This window comes from Trematomus bernacchii, unplaced genomic scaffold, assembly GCF_902827165.1.
Source record: "Trematomus bernacchii unplaced genomic scaffold, fTreBer1.1, whole genome shotgun sequence".
NCBI classification, from domain to species: Eukaryota; Metazoa; Chordata; class Actinopteri; order Perciformes; family Nototheniidae; genus Trematomus; species Trematomus bernacchii.
In genome coordinates, this window is record NW_022987648.1 from 11,222,039 (window position 1) to 11,249,410 (window position 27,372).

Below are 27,372 nucleotides of genomic sequence, written 5' to 3' on the forward strand. Positions count from 1 at the left end.
ACAACAAACTAAAAGTAACACACTCACTGATCTTGGGAAGTGTTGGTTGGCTGATTTTCTTACTTTAAGAACGAGCCAGATAAGCTTTTTCCATCTCGTTCCAGTTAGGCTAAGCTAAGCTAACAACTGCAGGCTGTATCTTAAAATGTAATGTATTTCAGCAAGAAAGTCAATAAGGGTGATTCCCAAAATGTAAATCTGCACCTTAAAGAAATTTCACATTTAACAAATAAACATTTAAAGTTACAAATTGGTCGAAAAACTTTCCGTGTTTTGACGCTTGTGTGATAACATTTTTATCTTGCGAGACCATCCACATGAGCTCCAGTAAAGAATAGGTCCTTTTGTTTTTCCAGGACCAAACGGGGTTCCTTCATCTTTATTGGTCCACGACACATTACAAGTCTCTTCATATGGGGGCTCAAAGGTCAAAAGGCCTACGACCCATTGAGAGCCCCAAAGAAAACAAAAAAAGGGGTGAGGGGGTGAGTTTAGCTTTCTGTCTAGGTCTGGGACACGCTGAGGTAACATAGACAGTAATAAATTATTCAGTTGTTTAAAAAACACTTTGCAAGAATCATATCAATAATTCATATCAATAATACAAAATGGTATCAAACATACATGATGCAACATTTTTCATCAAACACATTCAGGTTTTTTTTTGTTTTTTCCCTCCCCCACAATCCAGAGTCTGTTGCTTCATTGCTCAATGTTCGACACTTGAAAGTCTTCGGAGTCCCTTTAACAGTAGATGTTGATTTATACTGATGTCCTTCTTTTGCTGAGGTTGATTTTCCACTTTCATGCTGAGGTGAATTTGTATGCCATTCAATAACTGAGTTTTTTTCATACTCTACCTCCTTATTTTCAAAGTAATATAAACGTTTCCTTCAATATCTTTCCAATGATTAAATCCCGATGGATTTAATCTGTCACAATCAACACAAAGGCATACACACAGGCACACAGCGCTACAACACTAATTGCCTATTTGCTTGTTTTGTTACTCCATTTTACATTCAAATATTTTTTGTTGTTTTTTTTTACCGTGCCTTTCATTTTCACTTACAGGTTTTTGAACAGAAAAACAACATGCCAATAGGAAAGTCTGAAATTGTATTAAAAGTGCAAAAATGTATTTCCTTAAAGAGACGGTATTCATCCAGACAAAAAAAAAGTTGTCCACCGAAACTTTTAGTGCGTTAACAGTACAAGCCATTTCATAGGTTATTCAATTGTACATTTCTATCCACCTCACGACGACAGACATGGATATACTCAATGTCTTGTTGCTTGGAGTGTGTGTCTTGTCCTACAATTAGCTAGGTTTTAATGGCTTTAAGCCCCCGGAGCCTCACACACAGCCTGATGTATTCCCAGGGCTACAGTATGAATGTATCCAAAAGGAGTGTTCTCCTTTGCTGAGCATGATTCATTGTCCTGAATTCAGCGGTGCGGTCTGAAAAAAGCCCCTAGATTGAAATAAAGTGACATCACATTATTTTGGTTAGTGGCCAGTGCAAATCAGCTTCTCCAGCCGGCTTCAGATCTGAAACACGCCACTCACTTTATCCCTTTTCTATTATATTTTGTTAATATTCGCTTACAGATCTCTTTGTAAAACAGCATTGAATTTGTTTACATTGCCACGTATGATTATATGTTTTAATATCACAAATATAACTGTATTTTTTTCAATATTATTTGATACAAAAACATGGAAAGTAACTTGTTTTAAGACTTTAAAAAAAGAGACAAATAGGGATATTGTCCGTACAGTACTGATAAAGACTGCACTCGTGCCATTGCTGATGGCTGAAGAGGCAACCTAAATCATTATTTCAAACACTTAAAAATGGCTCTGATATATTGTGTGTGTTTTTATGCTGAGGAAATAATCCATTAATAAGTCTGTAAACATGGCCGCTGATACATCAGTGTTGGTATAAACCCTGTTATGTTGACGTTATATTGTAACCACATTAACCCATCTCACTCTCCTTTACAATTACAATATTTAAACACTTATTCCACGCGCTTATATGACCACAGAGCTCACCTGTGGACCGATATGAAACACGTTATCTAATCACGTCCCCTTCTTTCGCTTGCTTCGACACATCCTTCCGTCCCTCTCTGAACTGACATTCCCCAAACCGGAGCATCGCATGACGGCAAAGTGTCCCGCCACACTCACTGTTTGCCAGCCGACAACGCCTAGTGACTCCCTAAAATTGACCAACACTACTCTCATGTTCTTCCATTATGCCCTTATGATAACATATCTAAAAATCACACAGGTGCTTTTCTTCCAGATATCGTAGGAGTGTGAGGATATAAAAGGTGAGAACCATTTGTCAGGAGTTACTTCGTAAAAAAAACGAGGCGCTAATGAGCCGGGTCCTCCCTATTTCAAGAAGACAAAAGTTCCAATATCATTTTCCCCCAGATTCCTTCATCTAGTGGCTCATTTGAAATGAAAAAATAAATGACACCTCATTGTGAAACTGTTCTGTGTGGAATAGAGGATGGGTGGGATTTATAGACCTTAAAAAAGGGACCATAAATTGAGGAGAGAGGGCACAGCGCTCATTCAAAGGCTTTGTGAAGAGTCCCACATTTTGAGATTCACTCCTCCTTCCAGGCATCCCCCTCCCTTTTGTGCTCCAGTAGTTAACCACTGCTGGGGAGTTCCCTGACATCCAAAGGTACGTGGGCGTGCGTGTGGATGTGTGTGTGGGTGTTACGAATGGTAAACAGGACGAGGGTGGTCACAATATGGCGCAGTGGAACCTGTGGGTACCCGCTGAACGTTCTGCTCTCCATTTCATCTTCTTTTTCTTCTTCTGGTTTCGCTCTGGCAGCTGTTGTCTGTGGACAAAGAGAAGACATACAAGACAAGGTGTTACAAATAATCTAAACTCAGGATTTGGTTCCCCTTACGATGCAGTAATCTAATCATAGTTATAAAATAGGCAAGGGAAGGCAAGTTTATTTATAAAGCACCTTTCAACACAAGGCAATTCAAAGTGCTTTACAAATAGGGAAAACATTAACATTAGATACAAAAAAGTTAATCATGATAATTAAGGATGCTCATTCAACTTATTGGTTATAAATTGAGGTGGAAGCCAGTAACAAAGGAATAATTTAACACAAATAAAGGCTGCAACTAAAGATAAATCCGACGAATATCTTCTAGATTAATCAAAAAAGAGTTTTACAAAGTTCAGTGACTTGTTTCGTTAGTCCAGAACCCAAAGATATTAACTTTAAAAGGATAAAAAAAACTCATGTATTAATACATTTCCATATTTGAGAGGCATTTTCTGACATTTTTGTTTAAGAAATGACTTGACTAATAATAAAAACAATTACCAAAATCCTAATTATACCTCCTCTGTCACCTAAAAGATGCAGCTTGAAGGAAATGTGCTTATTTGACTCCTGATAGTTAGACAATGAAGATGGATTCATACTGAGAGTGGGTTATATGTTTTCATTAAACTCTTTAATGTATTTTTCCTTAAATTCATAAGCATCATTTTTCCGTTTTAACTGCATGTTTTTGCTGCGACAGTGATTTGCACTAATATATCCAGCTCAGATTATTATTGGGGCTGTGAATGAGTCATCCTAAACCCAGAGCCAATCAATACTATGAGTCACCTCTTTGGGTTTTACATTAACATTTTATAGGGGGGGGGTTTCAAAGCAGCCTATGGAGGGTACATAGAGGATGGAAACACTTTCTGCCTGATCTGCTCTGATCAGTCAGAAAATACACAACCAGTTTTTTAACTGTATCCTACCACTGTATCACTGACTTTCTACAGTCTGACCACTAGAGGGCAATGTGTATCCATCATTAAACCTCCTCTTTTTTTCATAATGTGCCAAAACAGCTGCCATGAGGACAATCAGAACTCTCAAAAGTGAAATACAGCGCGTGTATCCGGGCTCTTAAACATGACAAAACCCTTTGCAACAAGAATAGGCATTTACACAGGATATGACCACATTGAAAACATGGACACAAATCCAATTATTCTGAAGATACATATGTGTCACACAGGAAATACCAACGGGACTTTTACTTTTCCACAAAAATCTCATAAAGACATCCACAAATCTCTAAAGAAGGGAAATACACACTGGGGGAAAAGGGTGAGTCTTAATGGCCAATCACTAGTGTTCTCAAGCTGTTTTAAGGGTCCTTATTAGAGAATAGAGAATAACGGAAAGTGAATGAAGTTACCTTATAACACGGACCAGCTCATGAAAGGCTTTGTCCACATTCATTGGAGGATCCTTGGCACTGGTTTCAATATAAGTTATCTGGAGGAAAAAAAGCAGAAATATTTCAAATATATCTCAATATACGTTTTATTCTTAATCTCACAATCTGTCTGCGTTTTCCTGCTTTATTTTGAAAAGTGTTCACCCCCTGTGTTAGGTCTGTTTTTACTTCCTGTTTCTGTGATTTCCCTCCAGTTTGATTACCTGATTGAGTTCACCTGATGCCCCTGTGTTTTTCTTTCCTCCCCACCTGTGGCTTGTCCTTGTGATTAGTCTTGCATGTATTTAAGTTCTGGGTTTCTTTCAGTTGTTGTCAGATTCTTGATGTCTGATGTTGAAGAGAGAGTTCTGTTTCTTTTCCCTTTCTTTTTCTTTTTGCCTTGCTTTGCCCAGCTCTTTTATTTCCTGGACAACCTGCAATAAAGGATTTTTTCTTGATAGTTACTTTGGCGTCCTCCCTGCTCAGCTCTAAACCCTGACAAATTCAATCATAAGGGCCATTCGGGTGGTATCACTGAAATATGGAATTACTACTAGAACTCTACGAAATGTATTTTTTTAACACTTCAGTTTTAGATGTCTGTCATATTTATTTACGTCATCATACTTAAAATGAAAAAAAAGTATTGTTTAATAGTGGTCATGTACTGTAAATGTTATATAGATATAGATACATAGAGTACATGTTTATTAAAAGGTGCGTGCCTCCTGTGTGGCAAACTGGAGTTATTTTACCGCATTGAACATGTTTTATTTTAAAGGCTTAAAGTGGGATATTTATTGAGATAAATAGGGCAATTATTTTGTACTTAAAAGTTATTTTTGGGAAATATAAAGATCATATGAATTTGAAACAGTCCTACTGAGCCACCACTAGAAGCTCTTGATGAAGCCAAGTCTATATCTGCAACGCTGTAGAAATACCAGCTTTTTCACAGAATCAATAAGGTTGGGCTATGAATGAAGTTTACCTACATGAATATAAAGTAGAGGGAGACATAATATGATTTGGTAAAGGAACATAAGAGCTACAATTGCAAGTTGCCTCAGCCTTTCAAAGACATCACAGGCTAATCACTGTACTGATTCAACAGGTAGATGATAGTCAGTTTGGAAACAGCCCCAAGTGTTTTCACTGATTCGCTGCATATGATCACTTCAAAACATCAAAAGTTTGAAAAGAGGCCTTTGATTTCAAGAGAAAAAGTGTGACTTTGAAAAGCCCCAAGATGTCAAATCCCTGGAATTACAGAAAACTGTATGTGAGTTAAATGTGTGAATGCTGTATGGGATCCTTTGTGCAAATGATAGTATCACAGCTTGTGGCTTTATTCTAAAGTTATTTTTGCCTGCTTCTGTCTCTTTTAATGGTCGTGGTGCGTTTACTGAGAGTACGTCAGAATTAAGACAAATTGTAACACACCTCTTTTTCTCACTTTCAGCCCTCTGTCAGACCAGGTTCACAAAGTCTGAGAAAGGGCTAATTAATGAAACTTGTTTTAATATAGTCTGACATTAGGTCAAACAGCAATATCAGGCTATCCTGGCAGAACTGCAGTGAAAATGGGATGAGATAACAATATCATGGTCCCATAGGCATTCCAGACATTTTAAGTGTCAATCTTAAAAGTCAGCTTGGTGTTTCAGTGTGTAAGGGATACACAAGAGATTTAGCAAAAACATGACATAAGCACATTGAGGGTAAGGTGCTGTGTCTGTTTCGATAAGACAGCCTTTGAAATCACTTATGCAGTGCAAGTGAAATGTTTTGTAATGCACAAGTCAACACGTTCCATGCTCTCTTGAGGAATCTGATGAACAAATTCACCTGTCGATTGAATGTTTCTCATAATTCTGTCATTATGCTGCTTTCAAATCCTTGTCTCAGTACTGTACGATACCAGTCACCTCTGTGGAAACATTGGTATAACTGCCTTTTTTTATTTATATTTGAGTGTTGTATGTCTTTTAAAAATGGACCTAGAGTCTCTTCAATAAAGCTGATGACTTATAACTTTGATTCTTTATTTAAAATGCCTTCAGAGCTGAGCTTTTGTGATTCACCTGGATTCATGTTGTTTTTGTCACTCCACGTCACACATTTACAGTTAGGATTTGATCAAAACTGCTGGTTAAACACAGTATAAGTCCTCACAGAGTTCAGGAGGACATTGGATGGATGTGTAACAGGATGACACTCAGCAGAGCAACTGATGTGTTTGTAGAAAAGACAACTTTCTGTCGTTTTGAACTATGTGACCACGCGTTTTAGGCGCCGATATAGGCGATCAATGAGCACAACTGTTATAATGTTAGATTGGATGATCTGGTCAGCTGATGTTGGCTGCGATGGGCCAATTATTTTGATGCAGAATCAAGAGGGCCAAGAAGAAGCACATTACATGATGTTCAGGTGTTTCAGTGTGGATAGAGCTCTCTACTAAAATGGCGGGAATACGATAATGTGAACCAAATTGTTGTTTACACAGAGAGGGCTCCATTTAGAAATAGTTTCTTTAGATCTTGTTTTTGTTTGGTTCAAGAATGGTCCACTGTGCAGCTGTGGAAACAACATTAACCTTTTGATGTTGATTTCAGTTTGACTGTGATTTAAATCCTTCAGATACAAGGACACACATGTGAGAGCAATGATCGTTGCTCTCACTGTTTCTTTCAACAATCCTTACATGTGCACTTGTAAAAACTCCAGTTAGAAACGTTGTTATAGGGATCAGTTTAGGGCAAAAAGGCTGAAACAAATTCACTGCTTACGTTGTGTTTGGCAGCCATCTCTTGGCCCTGGTCGGTGGTGATCTTTCTCAGATGGACTAAGTCAACTTTGTTTGCCACAAGCACCATGGGGAATGCCTCCCTGAAAGCAAAAGAACACACACACACAAAGTCAGGTATCCCTTTATAACTACATGAAATCATTTCAGAAGCAATTGCAGAGTGTCTCATGGTCTTAAGCCAATGTTGATATGTTTACATTTTTAATAGAAAGATCACAATTGTCTGAGAGGTGTCAGATTTCTGCAATACTTAAATCTTGTGGAAAATAAGCTAGAGAGGAACTCTAAATGTGGACACACAGCAACTAGCTTAGTTCCCGTTTCTATTTGTGTTCTATCTCAAGCAGTTTTATTGGCTACAGTCAGTCACTGTCAGAGAACAGATGCAAATCTTCTCTCGGATTGTACCATGTCTGCCGATTCAGCAGAACTCAAACAGGCCTGAGGGGGGGCAAAGATGGCCTTATATGAAGATACAATTCTTTGATGTGACACTGCTAGACACATTGTGTATTTCCCTACATCAGAGGATAATGTGATAGAGCTCACTTGGTATCTTTTTTTAGGTTTTAAGGCCAACATTTCTACTGGTTACAACATTTTGGACAACAACTTGATAGGTGCAGCCCAATCACAGAAATTGTATTCAAAACCCACACAACATCAGTGGTGGTAAGAAAAATCATCTGACAGAGCAACTTCCTTTTTTTGTAATTCTGTGTTCCGGGTATGGTAGCTTACCTTATTTACAAAACAGATTTTCAAAGTACTGGTTGTTTTGAACTTCTGGGTGCATTGTCTTTCATTTTTATGTCTAAATGATTAGGGTAGATAAACTGCCCAACAACTATTTAGATTCAACAAGTGCTAGGATTGACTTTCCCAAAAATACTTTATTTAGACAAAGTCATTTGAATTGTTTTTATATTTTCATAAGAAACAGGGGAGGCTAAGCAGATGTCATAGCATATTTGAAATATTTTTGGGGTAATCAAACAAGGACTTCATTGTAGGTTTATTTACAGTTTAAAGACAACTAAATGTGAGGCTGGTTGGACAGATATGTCACATTTCTTACATGTGGAAACATTTGCAGCTGTTTTGTTCACACCTTCCCACACACAACCCATTTCAAGTTATGTCTTTGGGCTGGAGTTCTCTATAAGAAATGTCAAGGTACCATCAACCTTTAAATTCAACATACTGCAAATAAAGACAACTAGCTTGAATACTTCAATGCAAGTAAATGAAGAAACATCTTAACCAACCTATATATTATATATATGAAAGTATTTTAATCATGCTGTCACAATGATGGTTAGCAAAATGTGATCACTTCATAAGCCAAGAGCAATGGCAACAACCAGAGTGTATCAGGTGTGTGCATCAGTTTGTAATATCCCCTGGAAACAGTAATGTTCTGTTGTGAGCTTCTCTATTTGCAGTGATTTTTCTAAATGCTTCACGTGCTGTTAAACTGTTAAGGGTATTTCTTTATTTTCTCGTGTTGTCCATTTGATATTTTGTTGAGCCCTCAGGGCCCCCAGTATTCTTTGATTTTCTGCATTAGTAAAAATAAGTAGTTTACATAAAAGTCAATAAACAGGAGTTTTGTATACACGATAAGAATCATACCTTAATATTCATTGGTTGTGTGCATGGAGAAAAGAGGTTTCTGCTGTTACCTGTCTTTGACCCGTAGTATGAGTTGATGGAACCGGTCGACGTGTTCAAAGCTGGCCTTGTCCGTCACAGAGAAGACGATGAGGAATCCGTCTCCTGTCCTCATGTACTGCTCCCTCATCGCACTGAACTCTTCCTGGCCCGCTGTGTCCAGCACTGCCAGGAAGGAGGGATACAAATGTATGACTTTACATGAAAGGGTTTCTCTTTTACAGCCCTTTTCATTCAAAATCCAAACAGAGGATTTATAGCTTTGAGCATACTGTACTCTAGGTCTTGTATGAGCATGTAGTATACTATGTGGTCTGCTTTTCCTATACCATGGCTCCTGCCGTCCCATTTGGTGTTTCATTTGTTTGTTCTTTGTTAAAAACCCAAATGTCTGTTTTGACTCAATGAATGGAAACCATAAAAAATGCCAAAACCTTCAAACAAAAGCATTGGTACATTTATTTTCTAATGCAACTGATCCAGTTTGCAGTATTCATTAAACAAGGACAGTGTGCAGTTTTGTAAATGTGACCTGTTTAAAAACGGATTGTTTCTATTAGTACTATAATTCCCAGCAGCTGATGTTATGTTCTCTTTCTACTACCCCTTCCAGTGTGATCCACTGTCCGCCTATCTCTACCAGCTTCACACATTCACCAGTGGGCTGTTTATTGGCATATTTAATGTTGTAAAAAACAGAGGCAGGACTGTTCTCCACTTTCAAAATGAATGTCCCCTTGACATGCTGCTCCACTCACCATCCAGTATGGCCCACTGCCCGTCTATCTCTGTGTGTTTCAGATACGAGTCCTCTATCGTGGGATCGTAGTCCGGCACAAAGATCTTCTGGAAAAACTGGATGGTCAGAGCACTCTTCCCGACACCACCATCCCCCACCACCACCAGCTTGTACGTTGGCAGGTTGTCACTTGGCAGTGCGCTGGTCGCCATGGCTACCTCGACAGTGGTGGGAAAGGTGAGAAGAATAAGGCTAGGAGGTAGCTGAGGAGACACACCTGGCTGAAATGGAGGAGAGAGGGGGGGGGGAAAGAAAGAATAAAGGGATTAACAATAGCAGGGGACAACAGACAGAGGGAGCGAGGTTGTTGCAGCTGCTTTTTTATCGCCATGGAGACCACAGATAGGAGTTATGGATCAAGGCAGAGATGTGGGGCCAAATACAGACAAAATAAAGCAGTTACAGTGTTGCACCCACCAGAGAAATACAACAAACTAGATGACAGTTGTACATAATTTGAAAAAATGGCAGAAAGATGTAAGAATAACACATCTTTTACAAAGAAGCTGATATGGAGTGGCTTGGACTAATATATTGACTGAAGTTCAGTGACACTGGATTGGTTATATGGCTTGTTTTACCAATATGATCTTGTGTGGTGGAAGTCAGCATGCACAATCTGATTATAGGAATAATCCAAAATGAAGAGTAACTTCTCATATAATAGTATGTGTTATATATTGTAATATACTATAGTGCAATATGCACATTTCTACTTTTTTATAAATATGTGTATTTTATTTTATTTTTTATTTTACTGGTCATTTTTTCTTTATCTTCTTATGTTTATATAAATATCTTGAATGTATTTTGTTTTATCTTTTTATTGCAAATTGTTACTCTAAATCCTTATGTTCTATTTTAATTGTTTTATTTGACTTTAACTTCTTGTGTTAATTAAATATTTGTATTCTATTGTTTCATTTAATTGCACAATGTTACTTTAATTTCTTATATCATTTAAATCGTTTTATTCTATTTTATACTATTTATCTTTTAAAGGTGGGGTAGGTAAGTTTGAGAAACCGGCTCGAGATACACTTTTTGTTATATTCCATGGAATGCTCTTAACATCCCGATAGCAATGAATATCTTAAGTGCTTTGACAAAAAATCCATAAAAAAATGTCATCTGTGGAAGCCGTAATACTGTAAAAAGCACGACCAATCATTTTAGCCGGCCCGGCTAAAATGATTGGATGGCCTACCTGCCTGTCAGCCTTCCATCTGTGCACAAGCTTATCTCGTGCCCTCATTGGTCATGTGCACGTTCGTGTGTGTTGGAGGAGGGGCTCTATAAGGAAGTGGCAGATTTTCTCCGGTTGTGTATTTTCAAATTCTAGCGATCTCGAGCCGGTTTCTCAAAAATTACCTACCCCACCTTTAATTGACATTTTACTTTAACTTCTTATGTTTATAAAAATATAATTATTCTATTTTCTTTTTTCTTTTAGACATTTAACTTCTGAAGTTTTTATAAATATCTTTATTGTATTTATGTATTTATGTTATGCCCCTTGAGTACATTTGTGTTTTGCTTTTTTCATTTCATTCAAAAAGTGCAGGTCTCCCTTGAAAAAGAGGTCAATGATCTCAATGGGATACAACCTGAATAAATAAAGGTTTGAAATGAAAATGAAAATGAACAAAAAGCCAAATGTTTTATGAGAAATCAAAAGTAGGTTCCATGCTTGTTAGAGCTTAAGTGTGTTGTGTGGCTGCTGCCTCATATTAAAAGCTTTCCACTGGTAAACCACAAACAGCTTGTATTGAGAGGCAGCTACAGGAAATGCAGCTGCATTCGTCATAAAGATTAGCGCCTTACTTCTATGGAGGAGAGCATTATCGTCATATTTTCTGTACACTGACATTTCTTGTAAAGACACAAGAGCAGCAGCCACGATCAAACTGCTTTGAGAAGAGGGTTTAGGCAACCAGCTTTATATAAAACCACTTATACTGTTCTGGCGTGATTGGCTCTAATCAAAGCCACTCACAGAATAAATACATCACAACTGTGAGGAGAAGCAGCTGAGGAAAGCCACAGAAAGCCTGGTTTGGCCTCGGAGCAGAAACCATGCTAATGACGTCTACTTTGAGAAAATAAGTATAACCGCAGAACCAGCAGAGAAATACGATGGCTAACTGTAGTTTGTAATTATGGCCTTTTGAAAACATCTGACTAGAGGATGAGAGGTTTAACAGAAGAGGGTTTTTCTTTTTTACGTAAGGGAAGTACAGTAGTGCATTCAAACCAAATCTATTTTAAAATGAGCAAATGGTTCAGCTGCATTCACACACCTCAGGGGAGCAGTGTGTACAGTACTTTAGAAACATCTGATTCCGCATTTAAACTGTCCTGTATGGTTCAAAGCAATATGGGAAATGACATGCAAGCTTTATGTATACTGTATATGTAGAATTGAATGCAATCTGATGCTCTTATGGAATATGTGCGAGAGAAACTCCCTGTGGAGGGAACTTTGGAATTGTATTCTTTGTAGACCATTTCAATGCACTATAACACACTACAGGAAAGGGAGGACAACCCAAAACGCATAATAACGCTCCTTTAAAATGATCTTATTAGGAGAAGGACAATTATTAAAAAGCTTAAACAACAACAACCTTAGGGTGGGTTTGTCTCTCAACTGAAACTGGCACACAGTCATTTTGCAACACAAAATCTGAGTTGAAGCAGGTTAAAGTTGAACTGTCAATCAAATAAAGCTAGCTTAAAGGTATCCTGTACAGTTATTGACCGTAGTGTTACCGTAGTGCTACTGAACAATGTTTTATAAGTGCATATTGGCACGGTGGCAAACCGACAACACGGTCTTGCTGCTTCTTTCACACTATTATGCTAAAAGACTGTCAGCTAGCAAACAGGGATATAACGTTTTAATAATCTCAATTATTCGTAAACATCTTTTTTTGTTTATGTTTTTGAGGAATAAAATGCATTCAATCCTTTCATAAGGCCTTGTGTTTACTAGTCAAGCCAATAAAAGTTTTTAAAATGTTGCAATAAAACTCAGCTATTCCTTCAGATTTGTAGTTCTCATGAAACTGTACCAACAGTCACACGCAGAAAAGAAAGCCCATTCACGCACTACTAGCACAACACCAACAGCAGCCACCCGCCCATCCACCCACGCACCCATTCCTCCTTCATCCACCAGGAAACAGCTGTCAGCTGGCTGCAGTCCATCTTTTCCTGCCCAGCACAATGGAGGGAAGGAAGATGTTTCCTTCCTTTCCAAAGCCAGTCGGTCATTTTGAAGCAGTCAGTCAGCCAGGTTGGGCAAAGAATTTCCGAGCCAAATTCCTGGCGTTAAAATGCCTCGGGTTGGCTGGCTGTCATAAAGCCACAAAGTATATGTCTACGCCGCTATACCATTTCACGAGACACCGCCTTAGATTTTCAACGCCGTGCAGAAAAGCAAAAACAGGACAGCTTGAGAAGCACTGGGAAGTCACAGTACCTGCTACCAGTGGGGCTTTCACACCATGCCTGTAGCTATGTCAGGTCATAACCTTGACGTATGGTGTGTCAGCGTTTCCTTCTGTGAGTCTACGTGTTGGAGGGCACAGCTCTGAAACACCACTCACCGTTTGGGAAACTCAAATAATCCACAGACACTGGCTCAAACCAAATTCCTTTCAGAGTGGAAGCTTGGTAGAGGAAAATATGTGCCCAACTAAAGTTAGTCATCAGACCAATGTGGCTGTATGGCTTTCCAAATGTGTTCTTTAAGAGGGACAACCAAGGGTGCATGAGGACAAGCTTTAAGTATCGTACACACAACACTGTGTTTACAATGATGCCATTGAGTCTGGAACCTTTACTCTTGTATTTGGCCTTTTATTCACACTAAACTGGCATTTACCACCCCTGGACTTTCAGCCATTCTAAAAAATGTAAAATCCCTCTTAAAAGTGCAGTTTTGTGCATAACGGACAAGACAAATGGAACTCGAGTTTTGCCCTTTTTGTTACTGATTATGATGTCATATGTCATTATGGAAGTGTGGTTATTAACATATGTATTTTTGGTTACTTGTCTCAGAGACATTGCATTTTTATACAACTTATATTTGCAAAAACACAATTGTTTTAAGGAAACATTTACACCTGGTCAGAGAAATACTAAGGTTTTAATTTAATACAGAGAACAACCACATTTACTTGAAGCTTGAGATACAACATATTTATATAAATGTACCCAAAACCATGATCTTTGCAGTAGAGGCCGGGGTGTGCACTAACAACAGCTTTGGGGTTTGCACTACCAACTCTGGAGTCAAATTGCTGCACTTTATCAACAAAATCCAGCTGATTCTATTTTGCATCACAACATAAATGGTCAAACAATTTAGAAATCTAAAACCACATTTCTGTAGAAGAAGCCAAGCTAATCACTGCGACTCTTATTGATATCGGTTAACCACAATTACATTTATATCCTAATGTTTTGGACGTCTTGCACACACGCAGCAGTGTGGCATATCTATGGGACCACAACACATGTAAATCATTAAATATACAACTGCTTTTGTATGTTGTTTCACTTGCTATAGGACTAGTGACATATTGTTTCAATCATCACATCAACTACCTAACATGGACATTACTCTATGTAGGGTTTGAAATATTCATCTGGTGTGGTTTTGTATGTTGTCCTCACCATGACTCCATAAAGCCACTCTGGACTCTTGAGAAGTGGCGAGTTGTTTCCTTGGGAAAGGATAAAGGGACTTCCCTCTTCACACGGGAACAAAGCAGCAAAACATCTCACAGAAAAGGAATAAGGAGGAACCCAGCGGTGCACGCCCCGGCCTCTACTGTAGCGCTGATGGGAACACTCATCGATCATTCAAAGGATGTGTTAAGACTCAGTCCATTGAGTTCAAAACGTATTGAAGCTGCCGACAAACTCTTTTTGGGGGGGGGGGGGGGGGTTGAGACCAGCTTTTATTTAGCTTTAGACTTATGAAACCTTTTCAAAAATGGATAGTTTAATTGTATGAAATGCGGCATGGTTGATCAAAATCTATATTTTCCTAAATATTCAATGACTGACTTTTTGGCTAAACTGGGTTTTGTACCTGGGACCAGGGGGTTTCTGGTTCCTGGCTGTAAGGGGCTATCTGTGTCTGCCAAGATAAAGACAAAGGAACCTGCCATTTCTCTACCAGCATCAATATTGGCAATATTCATGTAGTAAAGAATAATGTGCACTTTATACAGAATAACTCAAACAGTCACCCTGCTTGCCAACATGGCAATACAATGACTAAATAGATGTAACCTTCACAAAAAAACATGTCTCTTTTGTTGAAAGAGTACATCTCTAGCGTCTCCTACACAAGTTCGATACAACTTGAATGTGCAGTAAGATGCTAACTTCCTTACCAAGAAGTGTTTCAAACTGATGGTTATTTTAGCAGCAGTAAGCTATGATACTGTGTGATAACATGTCGTGCTTTGACCAAATATTTCACTCACTGCAATTTGGATATTGCACTAGTCCATTTTGTGATATTGATACAATTCTGATTCATTATAAGTGTTAATTGTTCTGGTTTTAACGGCTGCATTACAGTCAAGTTATGTCATTGTTCTGGATTTACGAGACTGTTCTAGCTGTTCTCTTATTTGCCTTTGTACGCTTTGTCATTAAATCCATATTACTGATTTATTATTTATATAACTATTTTGTGAAAGCATCGATGGTAAACCCAACACTTTTGTCAAATTGACATCAGGGTATTTGGTCTATAATGTTAGATTTGATTTTTCACCCAGCCTTATTTCAGGTCTAATTTGAACAACTTCTTTGCTCAGAACTGAATGATGTGGTCTATTTCAGACAATGAGATAAGCTATATTAGCTTGCCCCCTCATCCCATTTTCTCCCATAATGACAGACATTATAGTGGTGTAGATACGACTTATTTGTCTAGAGCCGCCCAGAAGTTAGCATGGCGATGGCTCGCCTGACTAAAAGCAAATGGGACTTTTCCATTCGATTTTGGAATATTGCAGAAATGAGGATATGTGTTACACACACACACTTATGATTATGATACTTACACGTTTTGTTCAGCAGGATAATTTCCACATATTGACACCACTTATATAATAATTCAAGTGGAAATACTAGCTAATGTTAGGCTAGAAACGTATAACATCAGAGTCGCATGGCTTCACGTCAACACCGCTAAGCTAAAGATGGCTAACGTACGGAGTGATTACGTTTAGAAGTCTCATTTAGTCACGTGACAGTAACCGCAGTTTTGAAGACACACAAAACTCCAGATGTTCATCAGGGTGGTATTTTCTGATGTATTTTATGTCATAACAAAATGTGAAAATCTCGTAAACTTGTATTAACCACACACCTTATTTTAGGAATCCAACCCAAAACAAATGACTTTGAGACTAGAGAGCCTGGTAGTGCTAATGCTAACCCATTTACGTGTTTAGGACTCATTCCTCAACCACTCCCGATCTGTAAGACCCTTTGCAACATTCAGAGAGAACAAAGTGCACGCAGCCTAACAGAGGTCTGTGCAGATGATCACATGACTGTGGGTCATCACCAATGACTAACTTGACTCTCTCAGCATTATTTGAGAACTCATTGAGCCATAAATTACTTTTATGGCTTTTTTCATAACACTATGCCATTTTTGAACATTCTCTGTAGATAAGGCTGCCATTCATACACACAACCCAAATAACTCACTTATGTAATGTGACTTGCTGGGGGCAGTTCCTACTCTGACCTTTCCATTTATCCACTCTAATTATTCACTCTTTTTCTGGATGTTTGGACATTTCAACAAGGATACAGGATGTGAATGAATAAGAAGGAATGGTGGAGTACTTCTTACTGTAATTGGACCGATCTGTAATTTAACTGCAAAACACTTTGTCATTCAATCTTTATCAATTCAAACGAAAACAATCACATACCCTACTAGGAGTCTACTATATTTCTCATACACATTAGACACCACTGACAGCAGTCAAGCAGGGCTCAAGAACTAAATAACATTATCAATATACTAATTACAGCGGTAGGTATATAAATCAACACAGTACACAGTGGCCTTTATGTTTTCTATAATATTGCCATGCAAGGAAATAATTCAAAGTTGATTTTTGGGCCGTCAGTAAATCAATACCGACATTAAATGAACATCACGTTATTATTTTACAAATAATTGTTTTCTGTATGATTTTGAACAAGCTCTGATTGAAATTGTAAGAACTAATGGTGTCTCTGTTTTACTTATAGATGAGTACTGTCTTACATAATGAAACAATCTATTGTTTTGAATAAATGAGTTGACACTACTATAGGACACCAGTGAGTCCAAAAAGAGATGAAATCATCAGGGTGATTTTGAGGCAGACTACAGATGCACAAAATAAGAAAACATCAATTGGCTAGAATGCTAAATGACATAAAGGATACCTGCGTCAAAACTTAAGGCAAACTCCAAACCTAAATGTCTACGTTACAAAGCAAAAGACACCATGTCAAGTGGATTTCTTTGGATAGAAAAATTAGGAATATAGAACCCAACAGACTGTGAAACTAGGACATATCCAATCTGTTGAACAAAAATAAATATTAGAGCCAAATCAGAAACAGTGAAGACAGTTTGCTTAACATGTTTTGTGATACAGGTCTTCTGAAATTAGATTTGACAAAGACTGACCTTGAATACAATTTGAACATGTAGTGAAACTTGAACACAAGAGAAATAAACACTTTATCTTAGCTGTCCTTTGGCTGTCCTTTGTCTCTATCTGAAAGGGTAGGCTATCCCTTTACCCACAAAAAGCATTTGGACAATTTAGGATTGGAATATTATGGAATAAAAGTACATTACCTTATCATTCCATTCCCTGTTAACACTCATATTTGAAATACCCTATGGTCACACAAGTCTGATTCACAACACTTTATATGCCAAACATTTGCCAAGAAACCTCAAAAGGTGTCCCCTATAGAACCCCATAAACATGCATCTCATAGGAATCATCATTCAATCATGTGCAATACAAGCCTTGCATAGATGAATGGCATATCTGGGAAACTTCGCTCCACCAATCATCCAGAGGGTAATTCCCTGGTCAAAGGTCAAAATTAAGCTTTGGGGAAATGTTCTACACCTACCATCATCATCATCATCATCATCACCACCATCATCCCCATCAGCAGCAGGGATTAAGATCTCTATGAAGTTATGATGAAAGCCAAATGAACTAGTGATTTCACTTTGCTATAAATAGTGATTAAAGTGTGTGTGTGTGTGTGTGTGTGTGTGTGTGTGTGTGTGTGTGTGTGTGTGTGTGTGTGTGTGTGTGTGTGTGTGTGTGTGTGTGTGTGTGTGTGTGTGTGTGTGTGTGTGTGTGTGTGTGTGTGTGTGTGTGGGGTATGAGGTGCTTCTGAATGATCTCATCCTATGATTTGATACATGAAGAATCCCTCTGTTCTCTGTGTGTCCAGCGGTTAAATCTGCACACGTTTCTCCCTCAGAGCTGAACACCGATGTGTATATATGCTGCTGTTTAAAAAAACAAAAACACCGAGGGGTTAAAAAATACAATGGAAGCTTTCATGAATATCCCTCACATAAGGTAAGAGACAGTGTGTTTTTGTTTCGGGGAACATTTTTGACACACAGAGGCAAGGCCCGTGTCCTGAGTGTGAGCGGCGGTCTGGAGAACCGACAATAGCCGCCCCTGAATAACGGATTTCGGTTGCTTCATCTTTTTTCGTGAAGTTTGCAGCAAAAAGGAATTTCCGCAAACTGAATTCAGTCGTTCAGACTCTCAATTAACACAAGCTAACTTCCCTTGACTGTTTACCTCGCTGTCATTAGTCAAAAACCCCGGTGACAGTTAGCTAGCCGAGAGTAAATTGTTGATACACAGAGAGGAGTTTTACATTAACGCTAGGTGTTGCCTTCACTGTCCCTGAATACAGACGCCCGCATTCACGACCTTCTCTCTGTCAGCAGGAAAGCTACTTACCGATATTAGTTTCGCTGTCGTGAGCACAAAGAGACGTCCTCACACCGACATATTCCTCCTCATCTCCCTCTTTCTCGGCTTCAAACCACCGCCGCCCTTTCGCCACAGACGGGAGTGTGCTCCCCACATCTGCGAAACAATACGTTGAATAGCTAATCTTTGTATTGCAACAGCTGATGCTATTAATAGAAAAGCCCTAAAGGGGAGAACGTCTTTTTTGTGAAAACATTAAACCATTAAATGTTTGTTTTCAGAGAGTGAGACATTCAAGCGTTATAGCAATTTGAAAGTTAATGGTTCAATTTTCTTTATAACGTAGGTTTTTGTGTTTAAATGTCTAAATCTCACGAAGCAGTGACTGACTCCCCCATTTTTTGTGAAATGGACTGTTCCTTTATAGGACTTCTTTAAAGGGCTAGTCCTGTTAAATTAGCCATATCTAATGTTAGGGGAGTTAAATGGATTAATTAAGGGAAAATGTTTTAGCTTTTTGTTAGTTAAGACATTGAAAACTAATCGTGTTAATTAAAGAATGGAAAAATCATCTATGAAACAGTAATTACCTAAATCAGGTTTTGTCATACTTTTCAGATGATTTTATTTGCTGCTTGCAAAAAATAAATGTTATCTCTGCATTTAGCACAAAGGGTTATGAAATAGAAACACACAGCTCTTTTGTATGTGCTTGGAGACTCAGCAACAGGTGAAAGTCATAAAACTTAAAGAAGTGTCGTTTGATACATTTTTCATCCATTCTTTTAATTTGTAGTTTTAGATTGTTTTATTCTACACGTGTTTCTTTTAGTTTAAAGAAGACCTCAACAGCTGAAATGCAACTATTTTCATTCCCTGACATCACACTTTTATAAGAAAATGGGAATTTATACAAAAAGTAGGCAATAGGGATGTGATGCACCAAAAAGACAAAAAATAAAAGACAACAGGCATTTTTTAAAGACATGTTGACTTGGTCTAGTAGGAAATGCACCAGTGTTAGTTATAACGTAAAACATTTCTCTGTTCTATTTGAGTGTCCCAGTAAACCATGAAAGTGAGACAGTGGTGGTCACAATTATTAATACCAGGATCATGAAACAGCTCAATGGAATTCAACCATCATTAATTTTACACGTGTGCATGATGAATGTTTCACTCTCGAATACATTTAACACTTTTATTACATGTGGAACAACCATTTTATGCGTGAAAAATTCACATTTCCGTCGAGATATTTCAATCTGCCTCCTCTTTGACTTTGTGGAATTCATCTGCTGTAAGCACAATACATAGACAACTGAAGATCATGTGTTTTTTAAGGAGCTACATCATTTATCAGAAAATAAATCAATTGGAGACCTTCACCTTCTTGTGTATTTCTTTATTGCACATTTTTGTATCTTATAAATGTGACTCAAAACTGACTGTGATGATTATAAGATGAGATATTTTATTGTTATTATGGATATTTTTTCACTTAATTTTGAGACAAGCTACATCATCTTGTAATCATGCGATGCTAACAAGACTAAAATGATAACCCTAACCCTTATTTACTGGACAACATCTATTTTTTTCATTTTTAATGAATTGCACCTTTGTAGTATTGCATTTCAAGGGGTAAAAGCATGACACAGACATACAAGGTATTCATTTTCATGTGTGTGTGTGTGTGTGTGTGTGTGTGTGTGTGTGTGTGTGTGTGTGTGTGTGTGTGTGTGTGTGTGTGTGTGTGTGTGTGTGTGTGTGTGTGTGAGAGAGCCAAAGGGCTTGGTGATATTGAGAACAACAGGGCAAAAGCTTTAAGATACAATTTAATTGTAGTAAATCCACATGGATCACACTGCATTCCATCATTTTTGTGCAGAAAGAATATAAACGATCTTAAATGTTTTACAGATTAAAAACTGATTATAAATCACTGCGCAATCACATTTCCTATTTAACCACTTACTTGATAAGGTCCATAAATAATTTAAATACATGTTCATGGGTCCATGAAGTATGTACAAATTCTGACTGACGTGTTCATTTGTCACACTATACTACTTTACTATCAATATGCAATATGTATACTTAAAATAACTGCTTACCAGAAGCCTTACTATGAGGTTGTTAGTCCATTCCGGATATGAGTTTGAAGCAATAGAGACCAGGGTGCTAACACAAAGGAAAATCTCATTAGATGTGATATTTTATTTAAAGAGAGACATGATTTAGTGTAGTGAATACTTGCACACATGCTCAGAAACACACACATTTTCCATTACTGGAAAGACAGTTTACGATGTAGCGGTCTATTACCAGTAACGGGCAACTATGTGGGAAGTGTGTGTGTGTGTGTGTGTGTGTGTGTGTGTGTGTGTGTGTGTGTGTGTGTGTGTGTGTGTGTGTGTGTGTGTGTGTGTGTGTGTGTGTGGTGTGTGTGTGTGTGTGTGTGGTGTGTGTGTGTGTGTGTGTGTGTGTGTGTGTGTGTGTGTGTGTGTGTGTGTGTGTGTGTGTGTGTGTGTGTGTGTGTGTGTGTGTGTGTGTTGTGGTGTGTGTGTGTGTGTGTGTGTGATGAAGGTAGAAATGTGAATAACCCAATTGAAATGTGAAAGAGACCATTTAGAACTCACGTTACAGTGGATATGGGAAGTGAAGCATTCAAATACACACAGTTGTGTGCTGTTAACACATATTCCTTTCTTTTGTCAGAAAGAAAGAAAGAAAAAGAAAGCATAACAAGGTATGAACCAGTTGTTCTAAACATGTCATTGTAGTGTGGCAAAGACCATAATATGTTTAGTTAGCACTCCTAGACAAATTACTAATTTACATAACTTCACTTTTCAAGCACGCTCTCAGGACTGTGATACACTTCATCTTCCTCTTGTCAACTCCAAACTCAGAAAGACTCCTTTCAGATGTTATGCTTGTGTCACGATTGAACGAGCTGAGAACCAAAATGCAACACACGAGAGACCAGGGAAAGTCGGTAACCAGCTTTATTAAAACTTGTTTCCACAGAAAAGTTCTGGTGTAAGACAAACCGGCAGACAGTAGGCAAAGGTCTGGTCGAGGACAGGCGAGGGTTCCAGGAGTAGGCAAGACTGGAGACGCAGGTACAGGCAGGGTCAGGGAGCAGGCGAGGCAGAATAATCCGGGTACAGGTACGGTCAGGAAACAGGCGAAGCAGGCTGGTCAGGGGCAGGCAAGGTCGAAACCGGGAGAGCAATCTGGGAGGTAATGCTGGAAAGAACTGCATGCTGCGAAGTACGATCTGGCACTGAGGTGAGAGTGAAGGGGGCCTATATACTAGTGGAGCTGATGGGTGTAACAGAGTGTGAGAGAGAAACAGGGTGTGACTACCAGGTGACTAAGGTGACTGAGAAATGCTAATGCAGAAAATAGGTGAGTGAGGGAGCAGACTGTGACAGCTTGTGGACCCCAACCCATTCTAGATGTATTCCTTTTGTCTTTGTCTTTTACAATTTCAGTTTTTCCTGGTAACATTGTTATTTTGATACTAAATGTAACCTTGGCATTTGTCAAAATGAAGGTCCAACACTCAATGTTGTCCAGAAAATAAAACAAACAAGTATTTTTTTTATATTAAGAATATACTTACTGTAATATACTGTGCCAGTTTGTTAAATGGTAAATGAAGGGCATTTATAGGCTAGCACTTTTCACCCATTCATACACATGCATACAGGCAGAGTCTTCCAAACATGGTGACACCTTAACTAATATTCACTTACCGTTGCAATTGGGGGTTAAGTATCTTGCCCAAGGACGCATCGACATGTTGACTGCAGGTTCTGGGGATCAAACCACCTACCTTCTGATTGGTGGACGACAGCTCTACGTCCTGTGCCACACTCGCTCAAATGTTAGACATTTAGGTTGAACCAGTTGTTCCATACAGTACATGGAATTTCAATGGAATTGTGCCACAACAAAGTCAACAGCTAAAGGTTTAAAGGCAGTTAAGGCAGTATTCTTGAAAGGGGCCAACTGTACCATCAGTCCCTGCAATAGTTTCTGGTTAGTGCACCATAACACAAATGTGACTTTGAGAGTGTGAAGCGGAGGGGGTTCAGGTTGTTTTCAGCGTGTCAGGGTCAGTGTGTGGATTGGGGTATGATCTGGAAGTGTGAGCCTGGTATCCTTTGCCTAAAGCTCTTCAGTGGAAGGTAAAGAGCAGCTGATTTTAAAATGGAAGGTAAAATGTTAGCGTAGGGGAAACAATATTTTCATCCTTCACCCACATGTCAATAAAGGTTATATTCTCTACAATTGGATAAATGATCAATTCAGTATAAAAAAGGCATATGGCACTGCATTATCAGACTTTAATTTGACATTTCTTAGAATTCTTCAGGCATGGAAGATCATACAGTATATTGTGTTTACAGCATAACCCATTGGGGAGTCCAAAGCTTGCTCTAAGGACATATTGATTTAAGCGTTGGGAGACTTCTAGGAAGCAATCAAGAGGTGGTGAATTGATTGACTGAGTTACTGATTTATTCATTCATTGGATTGGACGACAAGTTGATGGGATCTTAATTTGAGAATTGATTGCTCTGTTGTGTCCTGCGTCAACCTCATTTTCCTTCAGATGCCGCAGGGTCAGGTAGAGTGAGCTTTTCTGCTAAATAACTTTATCTACAGACGCAATCAGGACCAATAGTACAAATGATGTGGTCAAATGTTTTTATTCTAACAGGGTTATAAAGCTCCGGAATAAATGAAGAGACCAATCCACATTTTTCTTAAATCTCAATCTCTACCAGTAAGCAGCCATTCCATTCCAGTGTCTGCTGAATTCCAACACAGATAAATGTTGTCAGTAGTTTATAGAATAAAACAAACATTTTCATTTTACTCAAACACATACATATAAATAGTAAAACCAGATAAACTGATGATTGTGCAGTGGTCTCTTATTTTTTTCCAGAGCTGTATGTAGCATTGATGCTATAGTTGTAGTGTTGGTTTTCTATTAAGGGACACCGTGTCGTGATGAAAAGTGGAATTGACATTCAGTGTGATGCATCATTAGGCACCTCTACGACTTTGTACGTATCTATCAACGTACATGTATATCTTATTTTACAGAGATTAGACAAAATGTGGTCTGTTGTCATTCACTTTTGCTTTATTATATTAGTCAATAATGGCCTCTTCTGAAGGGTTAAGAAGGTAAAGGACTAAAGAGTAACAGTGTAGTAACAGTAAGAGGTCACAAACCAAAATGAGATTTCTTTGTATAAAATGTTGAGTAGTTTTTCACTGCAGGTACAAATGACATGGACAAACAAGGCCATTTGATGACATAATCCCCCAAACACACACGCAACCAACAACTCAGCAGTACCAAAATAAATGAGAAAAAATTGAAAAAGCACCAGAAATACATAAAAATATATGCATACACACTTTCCTCAATTCCATATCTACAAAGTAATAATTATGTATACAATTTAAGCAAATATAATATATTTTTGCGGTATCTCTGGCGCTTGAATTTCTAAGGATTATAAAAGGTTTGGATATTTCTTTAAACGCAATTTGTCTGTTTCTCAACATAAAATCTCCTTTCATGCCATACATAATGCCAATTTGTTAATCCATTCATTATTATTGTGTCTATTTGTCTTTTTCCAATAAGCAGCAATAAGCCGTTTGACTACACAAGTTTGAAGAGTACAACGACATGTTTTACTTTTCTCCCAATATCAGCTTTGAAAACGTGTTCATGCAATTTGGTAACTGCATAATTCCTTCCACAGAAATGGGATTTGACTTCTCCCAGCATGCATTGTTAGGTGGGAAGAGAGAAAAATATGGAAATGCTTTTAGTCCATTACACAACTGACACATGAGTGTCATCAATGTACTCTCTTGCATATGTGCACTTATTTGGTTAAGTTTATATATATATATTTATATATATGGATATATATATATATATATATATGTTTATAGAATAGAATAGAATAAAATGAAATAGGAAAAGGGGATTCTCTCTGTCCCTTTCCCTTGAGCCGCACACACATATTACACACATACACAGAGACGCGCACTTCAATCGCCTCTTGCCTGTTTCCATGGAGACTGTAGTGAGCTGTTTCCTCACTAGAATCAGACCGTCAGACTTGATCACTATATAACATATGCACACACACACACACACACACACACACACACACACACACACACACACACACACACACACACACACACACACACACACACACACACACCACACACACACACACACACACACACACACACACACACACACACACACACACACACACACACACACACACACACACACTGCAAAGTAATGCATTTTTCAGTTTTACATGAATGTAGGGTATATCCCAACATGTTCAAGGTTGTATTAGTTATGCATCATCACTCTTCAGCTGTTATGTGAATCTATTCCTCTCGGTGTAAGTCTATAATGTACATAGATTGTCTTACAATATCCTGCAGATTTATTTTGCATGGAATTATACTACAAGTCTGATACGAGCTAGATGATTTGAAGAGGATACTATTTGCTTTTGTTGAAAGCTTAGATTACTGCAGTTAAAGATTGCATTACAAATATATTAATATTCAATGTTTATCAAACCAACAATTACATTTTTATTGAATGTATTATGGTAAAATGATTAAGAGATAATGCATGAACTGATACTAATCTCAAATATATCTCAAGTTTAGGGGTATTTCAGAGTACTGGTACTTGCAGGGTAATTGAAGAAGAACACGTACTTTATTAATCCCCAACAGAGAAATTACTTTTTTCAGTCTGTTGTGTTCACACACATTACACACATATGATATACATGCACAGAGGATATAAAGGCACACACACAACCAGATAGGAGAGGTGTCAGAGCAGAGAGGCTGCCAGTTAGCCGGCACCAGGGAGGGTTGGTGCCTTGCTCAAGGGCACTGCGGCAGTGGCCAAGAGGGGGAAACTGGCACCTCTCCAGCTACCAGTCCACACTCCGTTCATCTGATCTGGACACGAACCGGCAATTCTTCCATTCCAAGGCCAAGTCCCTATACTGCCGACCCTTGGGCCCCTTGCACCCCTTGCACCCCTTGCACCCCTTGCAACCCCATTCAAAAACACTGCTATACAGTGGAGGAAATAAGTATTTGATCCCCTGCAGATTTTGTAAATTTGCCCCGTACAAAAAAATTAACAGTATATAATTGTAATGGTAGGCTTATATAAACAGTGAGAGTAAGAATATCAAAAAGAAAATCCAGAAATTGACATTATATAAAAGATAAAAATGTATTTGCATTTAACTGTGGGAAATAAGTATTTGATCCTCTGGCTCCCACAGACCGGTTAAATAAGTAATCTTCCTTTAAGAAAGTACTCCTAATATCAACTTGTAACCTGTATAAAAGACACCTGTTCACAGAATCAATCAATCAGATTCCAACCTCTCCACCATGGGCAAGACTAAAGAGCTGTATGGAGCTAATTTCCTGCCATAACTCCACAAACAAACTAAACAGGTTTTACAAATGCCTTATGATTCACTAACAAACACAATGTGGTTTGCAAATACAAAACACCATCTACAAACTAATGAATTTAGTTTTGCAAAGAAAAAACGTATCTATCAAACAAACACATAACATTTTTCTAATAAATCATGTTTCAGAGACAAATTCAGCTTAGGTTTTACAAGTACACAACTTTTTTTTACAAGTGCACAAATTTGTTTTACAACTACAACACTTTGTTTTACAACTACAAAACTTTTTTTTACAAGTACAAAACTTTTTCTTCTCACGGCGGAATATTACTGCCAAAAGTCACGTGAGTGAGTCACGTGACTTTTGGCAGTAATATTCCGCCGTTGCTGGCTCATACACAGTCACACTGAGCTGTACTGTACTGTACCCAATATACAAGCTGTTAATAAACTTTTCAATCAATCAATCAATCAACACATGCTCACTCACACATGCTACACGGCAGCAGGGGGCGCTACTGAGTCCATTGGGAAGACGGGAGGTTGAGCAGAGCATGGAACAGCCCTTGTCAGTCTGATGACAGGTGTTTCTCGCGATCCAGCGATCTGGGTCAGTGTTATAGTGATAATATTATAAACAAGGTGAATTTAGCGATCACAACGAAAACAGCCAAGACACATATTGAGCCCAGAAAATAAATGTTATTAGGGGCTGTAAACATGGGCATCGCAACCATTATATGAGGGTGGGACAAGTCCCCCCCACTTTTTCAAATGATTAGTTTGGACCCCCCCACTTTTACTATGCGGAAAGTCCGTGAATCGGTCTATCCACTCGCCGCTCTTTGCAGAGCGCTGTGTCAGTGCTTCACTATCAAATCCATTCCACTTGCTTATTGAGAGAATGCCCAAATCAATGAATCTCCGTACCATGTTTTCACTGCTACTTTGTACCAAGGCAGATTCTCACATAGCGCGCGCATGTTCAAGGAGTGATGTCATAGTTGGACAGCTCAGATTCTGTTGTATGAAGGATGCCGGTAGCGGAGGTAAGGCACTAGTGATGGGAATTCCGGCTCTTCTTGGTGAGCCGGATCATTTGGCTGGGCTCACCAAGAAGAGCCGGCTCTTTCGGCTCCCAAACGGCTCTTCAGTTTACCACATATTATACCTTTTATAATTCAATCAAATGTAGCCTTGTTTTGACTAATGATTTATATGTGTACACATATCACTTAAATTATTCAATA

The 27,372-nt window shown here is 38.4% G+C and overlaps 1 protein-coding gene across 1 annotated transcript; it reads right to left on the reverse strand.

Annotated features, from left to right (window-relative positions):
* Positions 1 to 342: 342 nt before the first annotated feature.
* Positions 343 to 18,769, reverse strand: si:ch73-116o1.2 (ras-related protein M-Ras). Its single transcript, XM_034134500.1, has 6 exons — positions 18,621 to 18,769; positions 9,527 to 9,788; positions 8,780 to 8,933; positions 7,075 to 7,174; positions 4,262 to 4,341; positions 343 to 2,874 (listed from the first exon to the last, which is right to left on the reverse strand). The coding sequence occupies exons 2-6, from the start codon at positions 9,717 to 9,719 to the stop codon at positions 2,775 to 2,777; spliced, it is 627 nt and encodes a 208-aa protein (XP_033990391.1). The 5' UTR covers positions 9,720 to 9,788; positions 18,621 to 18,769; the 3' UTR covers positions 343 to 2,774.
* Between the last annotated feature and the right edge of the window lie 8,603 nt (positions 18,770 to 27,372).